Genomic DNA, 14,707 nt, shown 5'->3' with positions numbered 1-14,707 from the left:
AGTATATTAAAATGTAAAGAAACTCACCCGGAGCCCAATGGAAAGACTGGCAAAGGATAAGAAGAGTTTTCAGAGGTGGCACAAAGGGCTGGCAGACAAGCAGGCACTTCTAGCAAAGACACAGCCCGACCACATGGGCAACCATCACACCCTGGGAGAGCCGACAGGAGGCCCTGGCTGTGACCTGCACCCCATGCGGAAACCAGCTGGCCATGCGCTGGGCCTGTCTACAGACACTGCTCCCAGGACATGTACAGAGGCCTCTTCATCAGCATGCCCATGCACATGTACACACATGTACACATGCGTGCACACACATATGCACACACAAGCACACATGCTAGCAGCGACAGTGGGGCTGGGGTGGGAATTCACCTTGCCCCCCCTCCTCCTAGCACCAAGGCAATGGCGTTGCCGGTCAGCACCCGAGCCAGGCGGGAGAAGTCTGAGTGCCGATCCGGGGGCCTCTGGAAGACGCGCTGGTACATTTCCACCTGGAGGGGGGCAGTCAGCAGACAGTCAGCTGCGGTCCCACTCCAGACCCAGAGCCCCTCCAGGTGCAGCAATGTCCATCTCATACTGACCCTAGCAGCTCCTTGGTGCCCAGGCTTGCCTGGGAGGAGGCCCTTGGGGCACATGGGTGAGGGGCCAGTGTGAGCAGCAGGGTCACCCACCCACAGAGCCCCCAGAGAGCTGTCCCCAAAGGGACACCAAGCCCCAACCCCACCATAGCAGAGAGCATGGGCTTCCGGGCACAGATGCCACTGCAGGGACACTACCCACTGAGCTGTGGGGCCAGGCAGGCCACAGCATGTGGGTAGCCTCTGGGCACCTGGCCCCAAGCCCCCTGGGCTGAGGAGGCTCCCCTCCTGCCCCTTGGCAGGCTCTGGTGACCTCCCCTGCCCCCAACTCTCCCTCCAGGTTCCCAGTGGAGGTCCATGCGTGCCAGTGTGTCCTTGTCAGGCCTCCTCTCCATGACCCCATAGATGGACACCTGCTGATGGACGGCGGCCACATCAGTGACCTCCCAGGTCCTGTTCCCAGAGCTTAAGCTCAAGTAAGTGTGAGCTTACCGAGAGGCAAGCTGCTCCCACCAGTGCCCAAGGAGCTCAGACAACAGAAACCCACAGAGGGAACAGGGAGGAAATGCACTACTGAGTCACAGAGCAAGTGGGGGAGGCCAGGACTTCCCATGGGGCCAGCCCAGCGCCTGGACCTCACCAGCTTGGGCATGCTTCTTCTGGAGAAGACGCGGCGTGGGCAGCAGAGGTGCAGGTGGCCAGAGCACCAGCTCCGCATGTTCAGCCACTCCACGGTGCGGGCGGGCGCGGGCCCCTCCTGCCGGTGCAGCAGGACCAGCTGCTTCTGGGCGCGCACAGCGGTGCTCTCCAGCATGCGCTCCAGCTGCAGGAGAGCAGAGCCTGAGGGCTGGGGCAGGACGGGGCGGAGGCTGGGGCTGGGCAGTCAGAGGCCCCACAGGCAGAAGGGTGGAAGCCAGGGACCTGGCAGGTGGTATCCTGCTCCTGTGAGCCAGCTGGGCAGTAGCTCTGCCCCTTGGGTTCAGGCTATGACCCTGGGGTCTGCTGGGACATGTGCCTGCTTCACACTGGGGAGGTACATTTGGCCACGAGGAGCTGCGGGGGCGCGCGGGTGGTGTGGGCACCCCTTCCCGTCGGCTGCTCTGACACCACGTTATGGGCACACACTGTGACCTTCTCAAATGATGTATCTGCACATACTGTCCCTTCCATCGTCCCACAGAAGAGGAGCCTATTTCAGAGATGGGTAATTTTTAGCTGCCCCCAGGTCAGAGAAGAAGGAACTGGGGAATGTAACTGCACTGAGAGGACGGCCAGCCGATACTTCACACCCTTGAAGCTGGAAACAAAGTGGGCCTACAATGCAACTTCCCAGCTGAGAACAGATGGGGGGAGGGGAGACTCACAAATAAGAAACTAAACAGCAAAAAAAAAAAAGAAACTAAACAGCCATAAAAACGAGTGAAACTATGTGGAGAAAGCTTAAACACCTAAGTGTTGAGGAAAAAAAGAACATTTCAAAGTGATATAAAATAGGACACTATTTTTATCAAATTTAGACCTGAAAAACAGTGCTGTGGACGTTCATAGTAAAACACAAGACTCAGCTTCACAAGAAGCTCCCTGGGGGCTGCTCCAGGGCACCTGTCCTGCCTTGTGCTAAAACCACCAGAGGTAAATATAGCAAAATGTTTCCAAAACACGCAGAGCAGAGCAGATACGTGGGTGTGGACTTTGATTATCTGTCTTTTCCCAGGTTCTTGAAATATTTCATTCAAAGGAAAAGACAAAGAGACAGAGGGGTGTGATGAGAGGCGTCCCAAGCAGGACCTGCCAGCCTGCAGCCCTGCTTCGCTCTACCCCCTGCCAGCCCACCTCGCACCTCGCCCACTGTTGGCTCCTGCTCGCCCAGGCCCACGATGAGGATGCAGTCAGCTTGCCGGATGCAGCGCTGGGTCCACGGTGTGAGTGTGCTGTCTGCCTGGTAGAGCACAATCCGGTGGATGTCCTCCTGCTGCCCCAGCCAGCTGGACAGCCGGTACTCGTGGATACTAGAAGACACAGATGCCAGAGTACGCACAGACACAGGGCTATAAGGCACAGGCAGAATGACACCAGGGGATGCAGGGAGTGCAGGTGCCAGGTGTGCAGCACACGTGCGGGTTGCTGCCAGCTGTCCCCACACAGAGGCTGGTACCTGTCCAGAGCAGCGGAGCCAAGGCGCTGTTTTATGTTGTCGCTGGTCAGTAGCAGGACAGGGCCTGAAAACACAAACATGAACTACAGAAAACCATCCTGGCAGCCCACCTCCCAGGACAAGCATTCCCTCCATCCCCCGAAGGGGATCCTCTGCACAGTGAGGCCATGTGGTGCAGGAGCGAATGCTGTGCACGGTGCTGTGAGGGCTATACCAGCTCAAGAGCTCAACGGGCACTGGGGCAGCTCTCTGACTGTCCCCTTGCTTGCCCAGGAAGGACACAGATCTCTGCAACCCTGAGGTTCTGTGTGTGTGTGTGTTGGGGCTGGGGAGGGCAGCCTGCATAATCCCCCAACCCAGATGAGCAAGGCCATCTGGATTCAATGTGGTGTACTGATGGATGCACCCATGTGGAAATGCACCTCTTTTCACATCTCATGTCTCTGGAATCAGCGTGTACCTTTCCTCTAGGATGCTTACATAGACACAGGGGTCAGGGCCTGCCTCACCGGGAATGCCAGCAGCAGAGTCTGCAGAAAGGTCACCAAGGGCTCGTGTGCACTGGAGGCTGCCAATGGGCACCTGCAAGCCTGAGCCGGAGAGGACCCAGAAGCCCTGGGAGGTTTCTTTGTACTCCCATACATGCTTTCCTAGAGGCTCATAGAATGGGCTGTGGCGGACGATGGTGGGGCACCTAGACGGACTGGTGCCTCCAACTCAAGTGCAGGGAAGCAACTCCTCTCAAGGCTCATCCTGGCGGCCTGTCCTGCTGGGGGCCTGCACATTTGGCCATAAACTCTCATGGGCCACCTGCAGGGGTCTGACGGGAAGAGGCCGAGCTCTGCTGGGCACAGCAGTGATGTGATCTGGCCCTGAGGCCCTCAGGGACCCCAGGCTGGGCTCTACCTGCCCACTGGCACCTACCTCCCATGCAGACACCCTGGCCTAGACATTGGGCTCTCACCAGGGCTGCAGCTCCTGCCAGTACTAGGAGGGGCTGCCTAAGGCCAGGTGGGCAGGTCCAGCACAGGGAGCAGACAGGATGGCTCAGCCATGCTTGAGTCTGTGGCTCTGCGGGGCATAGCTGAAGTGGACATCCAGCCAGGCTGCTGCCCCGGCCTGCCCTGGCCTGAACACGCACTGCGGCCTGGCTGCCAGACCGCTTCCTCCCCCAACAGTGGGAGCTGAGGAAATGGAAGTACACCTTCAGGTGATAAAGAAAATGGCTATCAGCCTCGTATCTTCCTCCAGAAGGGAAGGCCACCTACACACGGGCACCTGGCTCTCGGCAAAGGTGTCAGCACAGCAGCGGGCCCGGTGCAATCTCTCTAGAGGATGGTCTGAGTCCTGAAGAATCCCACAGACAAAATCAATCTTGACTTCTCCCTCCTACCATGACCAACAGCCCAGTGGACTGTAAAGCGAGAAGGGAAGCTAACACCACGGAGTGAGTAGAAGGCTATCTTCCATTAGGAACAACAAAAGCAGTAACAATACAAGAAAACAATGGCTATGTTGGTCTGCATCAGAAATAAGAACTGTTTGTCAAAAGACATCATTAAAAGAGTAAAAAATCAAATATAGAGACCAAGCTGCATGCAGTGCTGGCAGCCAACAGGCCCAGGCCACGTGAAGAGCCACCATGGGTGGTAGGGAAGGGCTGGGGCCTGGACGGCGGGTCACAGAGGGCATCCTGATGGCCAACACACCGACAGGCTAACTCTGAGCCCCTGGGGAGTACAGGCCACAGCCCCGCCATCCACCCAGACCGTATGCTCTGCCCTGCGGGGCCTACACAGTCCAGGACTCCATCCAGGGGCGCCCCGCTGGCTCCCCAGAACTCATTTTGACAACGACAAAGCCCTAGACATTCTCTAGGACATACACACTCTAGTTTAGGCAATAAAACAAGTCTTTTTTTTAAAAAGATTTATTCATTCATTCATTCATTCATTCAGAGAGAGCGAAGAGAGAGGCAGAGACACAGGCAGAGGGAGAAGCAGGCTCCATGCAGGAAGCCTGATGTGGGACTCGATCCCGGGTCTCCAGGATCACACCCCAGGCTGCAGGCGGCGCTAAACCACTGTGCCACCGGGGCTGCCCAATAAAACAAGTCTTAATAAAGTTTAAGACTGAAATCACACAGAGTATCTCTTCTGGTCATGATGGTAGGACACTGGAAATCACTAACAGGAGAACCACAAGACTCACAAACATGGAAACTAAACAACACCCTCCTCAACTACCCACAGGGCCAAGAAGAAGCCCTGAGATCAAGAGAAACACAATATCCCATGTGCAGGGAGGGTGCAGTGGCTGTGCAGAGGGAGCCCACAGCCATTGACATGCTTGGTAGAAAGAAGAGGGCAGCCCCGGTGGCTCAGCGGTTTAGCACCGCCTTCAGCCCAGGGTGTGACCCTGGAGACCCGGGATTGAGTCCCATGTCAGGCTCCCTGCATGGAGCCTGCTTCTCCCTCTGCCTGTGTCTCTGCCTCTTTCTCTCTGTGTCTCTCATGAATAAATAAATAAAATCTTGAAAGAAAGAAAGAAAGAAAGAAAGAGCTCAAATCTAGGCCCTAACTATATTTATCTATTTTTAAATCATTTATAGACTTTATTTGTTAAATATATTTTGGCCTACAGGAAACTGAGCAGGAAGTACAGAGTCCAGCGTGTACCCTCCTCCCCTACCTCCCACAGCCACCTCCCTCGTCATTGACATGGCTCCAGTCATCACAACAGACTCAGGCCCACAGAGCACAGCAGGGTTCTTCACATGGTACACTGTGTGGGTTTGGATACATGCCACCCATCACTGCCACTGTGCTACCGCAGAGTACCGTCACTGCCCTGAAAATGCCCATGGTCCGCCGTGTCGGTGGGGATCCCCGACCCCTGGCAACCAGTGATCTTTTTACTGTGTCCATGGTTTCACCTTTTCCAGACTGTCACAGAGTTGGGATTATACAGTATGCAAGCCTTTTCAGATTGGCTTCTTAGTAACACGCATTTGAGGTCCTTCCTCCACATCTTCAGTTTGTTAAGACTTTATGTTCTTTTGGTGAAGGACCTAACATTACACCTTGGGTAATTAGGAAGAGAACAGCAACTAAACCCAGAGCAAAAAGAAGAAAGGAGGGATCCCTGGGTGGCGCAGCAGTTTGGCGCATGCCTTTGGCCCAGGGCGTGATCCTGGAGACCCAGGATCAAATCCTACATCAGGCTCCCGGTGCATGGAGCCTGCTTCTCCCTCTGCCTGTGTCTCTGCCTCTCTCTCTCTCTCTCTCTCTCTCTCATAAATTAAAATTAAAAAAATATTTAAAAAAAAAAGAAAGGAAATAATAGAGATTAGAAGAGAGATAAATAGAACGGAGAAGAGAAAATAAAGAAAACCAAAAAGTTGGTTCTTGGGAAAACAATCAACAAAACTGACAAACTCAAAGCTAGATGAACAAAGAAAAAAACAGAGAAGACTCAAAATCAGAAATGATAGCAGGGCACTATTATTGATTTTACAGAAGTAAAAAGGAAGGGGGGTGGTGTTGGCCGGCTCTGTCAGTGGAACGTTGTGACTCTTTTTTTGTTTTTGTTTTTTTGTTTAAGATTTTATTTATTTATTCATGAGAGACCCAGAGAGAGAGAGGCAGAGACACAGCCAGAGAGAGAAGCAGGCTCCATGCAGGGAGCCCAATGTGGGACTTGATCCCAGGACTTCAGGGTCACATCCTGGGCCAAAGGCAGATGCTAACCTGCTGAGCCACCCACGTGTCCCATGTTGTGACTCTTGATCTTGGGGCCATGAGCCCGAGCCCCACATGGGGTGTAGAGATTACTTAAAAATAAAATCCTAAAAAAAAAATCCTATATATAAAGAAACCCATAACTATTAATGAAAAGAAACCTCCCCACCATATTCAAGGCCATGTATGGAAGCTAGCAGATGGCTGCCCTCAGCCCTTTCAATAGTTCTGTAAGCCCCAACCAGGGTACGCGGGCAGAGGAGAGATGTAAGAGGCGTCACAACTGGAAAGGAAGAAGTAACATCTTTGCCTGCAAACAACATGATCTCGCATATAGAGAACCTTAAAAAGTCCACCAGAAACCGTTACAACTAATAAATGAATTTGCAGGGGATCCCTGGGTGGTGCACTTGTTTAGCGCCTGCCTTTGGCCCAGGGCGCCATCCTGGAGACCCGGGATTGAATCCCACGTCGGGCTCCCGGTGCATGGAGCCTGCTTCTCCCTCTGCCTATGTCTCTGCCTCTCTCTCTCTCTCTGTGACTATCATAAATGAATAAAAAATAAAAAATAAAATAAAAAATAAATAAATAAATGAATTTGCAGGATATAAAAATAGCACAAAAAGTCGCCTGTGTTCCTATTTAGTGATGACAAACCATCAAAAAAAAGACATTAAGAAAAATAATTCATAATAGCATCAAAAAGAATAAAATATTAGGAATAAACTGGACCAAGGAGATGAAAGACTTGTACATCAAAAACCACAGAACATTGCTGAAAGAGATGAAAGAAGACCTATGTATGTGGAAACGTATCCCATGTTCATGGACTGGAAGACTGAACATTGTTGAACTGTGAGCACCACCTGGTGTGAACCCCAGAGTCTATGCAATCCCTGTCAGAATCCCACCGCCCTTGTGCACAGATAGAGGAAAACCAGTCCCGAGAGGCCTGCGGATCTCAGGGGACCCTGAATAGCCAGATGATCTTGCAGAAGAACAAAGCCAAGGCCTCGAACTCCCTGATTTCAGAACCGACCACAGAGCTCCAGGAATCAACGCAACACAGTGCTGACATGAAGACAGACGTACAGACGATGGATAGGATGGCCCAGAAACAAACCCTCATGCATATACCATGGTTTTCGGGGATGCCAGGACCGTTCAGGGGAGACAGGTAGTTCCTCGATGAATGACAGTGGGGAAGCTGAATACCCATGAGCAAGAAAATAAACCTCTACCTAAACTTCACACCTTTTACAAAAATTAGCCCAAAACAGCTCATTAGGTTAAACATGAAAGTGCAGGGGGGTCTGGTGGTACAGGTGATGCAGGTCTGACTCTTGATTTCTGCTCAGGTCGTGATCTCAGGGTCATGGAGCAGGCTTGAGGCCCTCCCTCTCCCTGCACGCCCCCCCCACCCGCCTTCCTGCTGCACATGCACACGTTCTCTCTCTAAAATAAATAAATAAATCTTAAAAAAAAAGAAAAAGTAAAACTTCAGGCTTTTTGAAAAAACACAGGAGGAATTCTAGGCCTGAAGGCCTGGTGCAGAGTTTAGAAAGGGTAGTGAAATCCGGTCCATAAAAGACAAAATAGCAGATTTCTGTTCTGCCCAGGAGGCTGCACAGTCCAGCCCTGCCAAGGGCCATGCCTGCAGGGTGAGGAATCCTCAAAATTCAACAGCAAGAAAACAAACTACACAATCAGAAAAAGAATAAAAGATAGGACTTCAGAATAGGTACTTTGCCAGAGAGAATGCACAGATGATAAAACAGTACAGGGGATGCACTTGGCATCGTGGGCCACTGGAAAGACACCGGTTAGGCCACAATGTGCCCTCACTGCTCACCCAGAAGGACAGCAGGAATGGGGCCACTGGGGCTCAGGCAGTAGTGCATCGGGCTCTAGATCTCTGCTCATGTCTTATCTTAGGGTCCTGAGTCCAAGCCCTGTGCTGGGCACAGCCCTGGGCCTGGAGCTTGCTCACACAGTGAGGGCTGAGATGGTGACAGGGACAGCTCTGAGGGCTGGCGAGTGCAGGGAGGAGCAGGGGTGCAGCTCTCTGGGAGGAAGCATGGACCCGACCACACTCACCTGCCCAGACGTCTATCCAGGGAAAGGAAAACTTCCATGCACATGAAATCCTTTACATGGTGGGTCACAGAGCTGTATTCATAAACTCCCCAAACAAGAAGAAGCCTGAACATCCTCAACAGGTGAGTGGCTGCAGATACCACGTGTGTCCAGGTGGCTCCTCCACAGTGAGGGGAAGTGCCCAATGGCCATGGGGCACCATCTGAGCCAAGATAGCCCGTCTTCAGTTGTCACCCACCATGACTCCATCTTTACCATATTCTCAGAATGACAAGAAGACAAGAGCAGAGAACAGGCTCTGGTGGCTGGATGGGGGCTCCTGGTGGCGGCAGGAACCTACCTGGGGTTACTGCAGCACAGAGCTCATGCGCACACCCAGACTAGAGTCAAAGGCCTACGGGGCACACAAGCATTCTCGTCCAACCTCGACGGGAGCTACAGCTACATAATCTAGGGGAAGGGTGCGTGATCCTCTCTTTACTGTTTCTGCAACTTCAGAATTTGTAATTCTGAATTTGTAATTATCACAAAATAAAGCTTTTTTTTTTTTTTTTAAATGAAAGAACACATCTGTGCTGTACAACCTGGAGATGTTTCATGTGCTCTGCATAGGGCAGGCAAGGCCAATGGGAGATGAACAGGCTGCCGACAAAGATCCAGACTGACAGGGCAGTGAATGCCTCATGTGCTACAATTCTGTTTTGAGAATAACTTTTAAGTGCTTATAACAGTATCTTCCACTCTTATAAATCAATTTTATTTGGTATTTATTTAGTGCTTTCTATCGTCAAATGCTACACCAGACAGAAAGGATTTTCCCATGGTGTTAAAACATACCCTCTTCACACAGACGCCGTTTCATGGCACTACCAGGACACTCACTATATTTATTATTGTGTCATTTTTAAAATGACAACCCCTGAAATTCTCAGTATAACTGCATCACAGAAAATTGATCTGTTGGTATTAGGGTCGCTCACAGTTACACAGAAACTTATAAATAAAGTGTTAAGAATACAGAACACTTTGGGATGCCTGAGTGGCTCCGTCAGTGGAACACCGAACTCTTGATTTCGGCTCAAGTCGTGATCTTGGGGTGGTGAGATTGAGCCTGTGTCAGGCTCCATGCTCAGCAGGAGTCTGCTTGGGATTCTCCCTCCCTCTGTGCCCTCCTCACTCACATGCACACACTCTCTCAAATAAATAAATCTTAAAAATAAATACAAAATACTTTATGATTTGGGGAATTCCTAAGAGTTCTCAGGAACTTTAGTTCCTTATTCCTGAATTCCAAAGTTTAACAGCTGTCAGGAATTTGGAAACACTACCCAAGCCCCCTGCCCAACTGAGCATTTTTCACGCGGTCAGCCAGCTCCTGCAGCCACTGCAGGGCCCCTCGGGGTAGAAGGCTTCCAAGCGTCTTGGAGAAACAGCCAGGCTCCCGCAACACAAAGTTTGCCATCACAACTGAGGAGACACCCAGTGGATGCTCTCCAGCTCCAGAGCACCCTGAGGCTTGGCCGTGAAGGTGACACTAACCACGAGGCAAGAGGGGAGGGCTCCAGTGGCCCCGTGGCCTTGGGCGGGACTTACCAATGGCACTGAGGGCGTGCTTGAGCTCCAGGGCAAAGGCAGTGAGGGGCACGTCCTCCGACACGGGCATGATGGCTACCGTGGAGAGGTTGCTGGCAGGGTTCCCTGTGTCCCACTTGCTGCCAGCGGTGTGCAGCCCGAACTGGTGACCTGCAGAGCACAGGGTTGCATGTCGGCCAGAGGGGCTGGGCTGGCACTGAACAGTCTCTGCGTCTCTGATTGTGTCTGGATGGGGCCAGGACATGAGGGCCTGGGAGCGAGGAAGGGGCCCTGGGGTCTGACCCAGCCTCCTGGCCTTCCCGTGCCCACCCCTGGCCACCCCACCTCTCCCACAGAAGCACCAGGCCATACTCTGAGCACTTCCCGTCTCACGTGCTCCAGGACCTCAGTCTGACTGATGAGCATACCGAGCAGAGAATGAGACCCAGAGGAACCCCTGAGAGTCCAGTGTTCCACCAGGTGAGGCCTACCTCCCACTGTGTCTCCACCACGTGCTCTAGAAGCAGTGAGAGCGACCTGTGGATGGGCAGCAGCCTAAACTCTGAGTGGCAAGCCAGTGTAGACAGAGCTTCCTGTCACTGAGACCAGGGTTTTCTGTCCTCTAGTGCCTCCTGGGGCCCCTGTGGCAGCAGAGAAGGGGACTGCAGGCATGTCCACCCACTGGGTCTCAGTACGAGGTCTCTAGGAGTTTATTTCCAACAGCAGCTGTTCCTTGGCTAGCAGCACCTCCTGTTTTCACAGGTGTCCTAGGCAGTCTCTGGTCTCCCGCAGCCTGGACATGCCCAGGGCTGCCTTCCTGGCTCCTAGCCTGTGGCTGCCACACCCCAAGCTCCATGCAGACCCTCCCAACCTCTGATGTGCATGCTGGGCCCAGGCACCAGCCACCCCAGGGCCCAGCTCCTCCTGGACAGGGTCCGTGCCTGACTCTGCTCAGTTCATCCTGGGTGAGGAGAGGCAGTTCCTGAGCAGTGGAGTGTGGGTCCCTGCATGGCCTGACCCAGGAACCAGAGGGGATGTAGGACAGCAGGGAGAGGAGGCAGCGCAGAGCCAGACTGGGGCAGGGGAAGGGAAGGCCAGATGCCGGGCAGTGGGAGCACACAGCCCAGCACAGGAGCCCCTCGGCACCGGTTTTCCTGCAGCTCCTCTTCTGTCCTTTCTAGCAACTGAGGTCAGCACTCTCCCACCTCTTGCTAGCCCTGCAAGGCTGTCTCCTAGCTTCCCCAGAGGCACCGGGCGGTTCTGGTGCTGCCCAGGGGAGATGGAGCAGATACATGGCACCTAACTGCTGCCGACAGTTACAAGGGACTCAGAAGGGCACAGAGAGGAGGGCAGACAGGTAGGCTTCGACCCCTGGGAACCACCAGCAATGCAGCCATGCACCCTTCCGTCCCCAGTGAAGCAAAGCAGGGTTGGCCCTCCAGGGATATCGTCCAGGGGCTGCAGACATGGTGGAGTAGAGCCCCCACTCCCCACGCCTTGCCCAAGTAGGGGCAGCACAACTACAGAGTGGGGTGATTGCGGTGAGAAGGGGGATGGACACAGTGAAGTCCTGGGCTCATTTCCGGGTATCCCACATATGAAACCAGAGTCGCACAGTGGAGGCTCTGAGAACAGCCTCCATCCCAACTCCAGGGCGTGCACCACAGGGCAGACCAAAGCAATCCCACAAAGGCCTCCAGAATTGAACCCCATTCAAGTGCAGTAAGAGACAGGACGTGCTCCGTGAATATGGGCATACCCACTCTGCTAAAGCAGAAGATTTCATAGAGAACCGGAGCCTCATGATATCATGCCTGAAACCCAGGACATAATGCAAAGTTACCAGTAGGACCCAAAGCCAGGAAAAGCTCCAAAGCTCCACGATGGACAAAATGAGAGCATGTCATAGAGTCTGGAATTCCTCAACAAGGTAAAGCAGTGATCATAAGCTGCAGAACGAGCAGCACAAATGCAGCAACAGACCTTGAAGATGGATCACCAGGAAACTGAACAGTTCAGTTCAGCTGTATGCAGGATGGAGGGAAGCCTGCAGGGCCCACAAGGCCTGGGGATGAGAACGGGAGCCTAGCGTTTGTGTCACTGCCTTTCCAAAGAGGCGAGAGGACAGAGCTGAGAGCATATCTAAAGAAGTGAACACTGAAAACCTCTCAAGTTTGGTAAAAGATACAAACCTACAGATTCAGGAGCATTTAGTCTCTTATAACCAAGGACACAGACAATGTCTTGGACGCAGCCAGAGAGAAAGATGGAACAGACGTGGGACCATGACGCAGGATGGGCCCCGCAGACAGGCTTGGTGATGGGGATTCAGGTGTTTGCAGCCGGCAGACCTCCCCAGAAGGTCTGTGCGGGAGGCACTTCTTGGGACAGAAAGGGCTGCCAGAATGGGCATGGCAGAGTGGTAGATATTCTAGACAATTCTCCGCTCGAGCTGCCACAGCACTTTGGTGGCTGGACACGGAGGTTACAGGCTGCGTGAGGGGTGCACTGAATGCAAGCACAGCTACGGGGGGCCAGGCCAAGGCAGGAGCGGTGCTGAGGCTGCCACTCCCCCCAAAGCTCCAGGAGACCCAATCCTACAGCAGGTACTTCCAAGCACCCTATGAGAATGGACCCCAGAACCACGAGTGATAAATAAGAACAGAAACCTCAAAAAAGAAAAATGAGGGGTGCCTGGGTGGCTCCATCAGTGAAGTGTCTACTTTCAGTTCAGGTCATCATGATCTTAGGGTCATGATCCTGGGGTCCCAGGACTGACCCTGCTTCTCCCCCTGCCCCTCCCTGCCCTTTACTCTCTGTCTCAAATAAAATCTTAAAAAAACAAAACAAAAAACAAAACAAGTTCTCAGGTGGGATGACAAAAACAGGGCCCAACTATATGCTTTCCACAAGAAACCTGCTTCTAACATGACCACACAGGTGGTCGGAGGTGAAAAGAAAAAGGAGACACCACGTGTTGGGTTGTGCCTCCCGTATCTACCCCAGACCCGAGTGTGACCTCATCAGGAAGTAGGGTCTTTGCAGACGCAGAGACATGAGCTGTGCCAGAGTCGGGGGGCACTGCCACGCTCTGCTGCCTCTGCCGGGCATGCAGGTCCCCCATCCCTTCCACAAGACACAGTCGCCCAGGTCACTGTGGGGAGACATGGTGCTGCCCTTCCGTGGTGCCCGAGCTGGCCGGGCACAGACTACATACCAGCTAACTAGGGAGTCGTAGGATGAGTAGGGGGATTGAAAGACATGCAGAAGGGGAATGGAGGGATGGAGGACACCAGGATGGCCATGAGGCTACAAGGAGGGGCAGAGGGCACCAGGATGGCCAGGGGACTGCTGGGATGGGCAGAGGGCACTAGGGTGGCAGGGGGCTGCTGGGGGGGGGGCGGAGGACACTGGATGGCCAGGGGGGCTGCAGGGAGGGACAGAGGGCACCGGGGTGACCAGGGGGCTGCAGGGCTCTGACAGGGGCCCTGGCAGAGGAGGCCATAGGCCAAGGCAGGAGCAGGCAGTTCCAGCCGCTATTCACCAGGATGGCGGGGGGGGGGGGGGGCGAGGGGTGGGGAGTGAGGACTTAACAAAGCACTTGCTCAGAATTGGAGCCAGAAGAGAACACAAAAACTGAGTCCCAGGATCTGGCTCTCCTTCCCTCCCACCTCAGCACACCCATGCCCCTCTGTGCAGCCACGGCCAGGCCATGGGGCAAGGTTCCCTAGAACACACCTGTGCCACTACCCTGCTGGAGGCTGCCCAGAATCTTCTCACCCAAGAGATGAATCAGCCGAGTCACAACCTGCAGAGAAAGGAAGGAGGCCACACATTTAAACCAAGAAGCACCTTGGATCCACGTTTTCAAAACCAGCATGTCTGGGCTGAGGGCAGTGGTGCCGTTGGCTGGCTTGTCACCAGGAGGTGGGAGCCAATGCTGTGGGATGAGAGGCTGCCCCCCAGAGAGCCCGCTGGGGCCAGCAGGTGTGGGGGGCACACGTCTAGTGACCTGTGCCCGGGCCAGAGTCTCCTTGGTCCTCCAGGGCAGAGGAGCAGCAGGGGAAGCCACGACCACCCCACAGGCAGGCTGGAAAGGGCTTCCACAGAGAAAAAGGGCTCGCCGTGTGCTCCTGGGGGCCTGGCCTGGGCAGGACCCAGGCTGGGTGTCACACATCTAGGAAGTAGTACACAGTTGCACCACTACTACATTTTAGAGTCTTAGACAAATTATGCCAAGATATGTCATTTACTTTTATTTTTTTAAAGAATTTATTTATTTATTGGAGAGAGAGAGTGGGTCACATGGGGCAGGAGGCAGAGGCAGAGGGAGGGGCAGACTCCCTGCTGAGCAGGGAGCCCGACGTGGGGCTCAGTCCCCGGACCCCGGGACCATGACCTGAGCTGAAGGCAGATGTTTCATTGATGGAGCTCCTAGAAGCCCCTGTAATTTACTTTTAAATACCTTTGTATAAAAATAAAGTGAGTTAATTTTTTTGGTTGCTCAGGTCCACAGGTGACAGGAGATGTACCCCTGCACCAAAAGCCCAGTGCTGGCAGTC

The 14,707-nt window shown here is 53.6% G+C and overlaps 1 protein-coding gene across 6 annotated transcripts in view; it reads right to left on the bottom strand.

The window, feature by feature from the left end:
* PNPLA7 (patatin like phospholipase domain containing 7) overlaps positions 1-14,707 on the bottom strand; it is a 64,745-nt gene that overhangs the window by 11,409 nt on the left and 38,629 nt on the right. For all 6 annotated transcript variants that reach the window (XR_008665140.1, XM_055330814.1, XM_055330808.1 and 3 more), the window contains 6 exons: positions 13,884-13,953; positions 10,167-10,316; positions 2,737-2,800; positions 2,422-2,590; positions 1,222-1,404; positions 376-494 (listed from right to left, as the gene is read on the bottom strand). Coding sequence is in view for 5 of the 6 variants with exons in the window: in XM_055330814.1 (XP_055186789.1) it covers positions 376-494; positions 1,222-1,404; positions 2,422-2,590; positions 2,737-2,800; positions 10,167-10,316; positions 13,884-13,953 (755 nt within the window). In the remaining variant the exon portion in view is untranslated. The remainder of the gene's footprint in view (positions 1-375; positions 495-1,221; positions 1,405-2,421; positions 2,591-2,736; positions 2,801-10,166; positions 10,317-13,883; positions 13,954-14,707) is intronic.

Source organism: Nyctereutes procyonoides, unplaced genomic scaffold, assembly GCF_905146905.1.
Source record: "Nyctereutes procyonoides isolate TBG_1078 unplaced genomic scaffold, NYPRO_anot_genome, whole genome shotgun sequence".
Taxonomy (NCBI): Eukaryota; Metazoa; Chordata; class Mammalia; order Carnivora; family Canidae; genus Nyctereutes; species Nyctereutes procyonoides.
The sequence above is the reverse complement of the archived record's forward strand: the minus strand, read 5'-3'. Positions and strand labels throughout refer to the sequence as shown.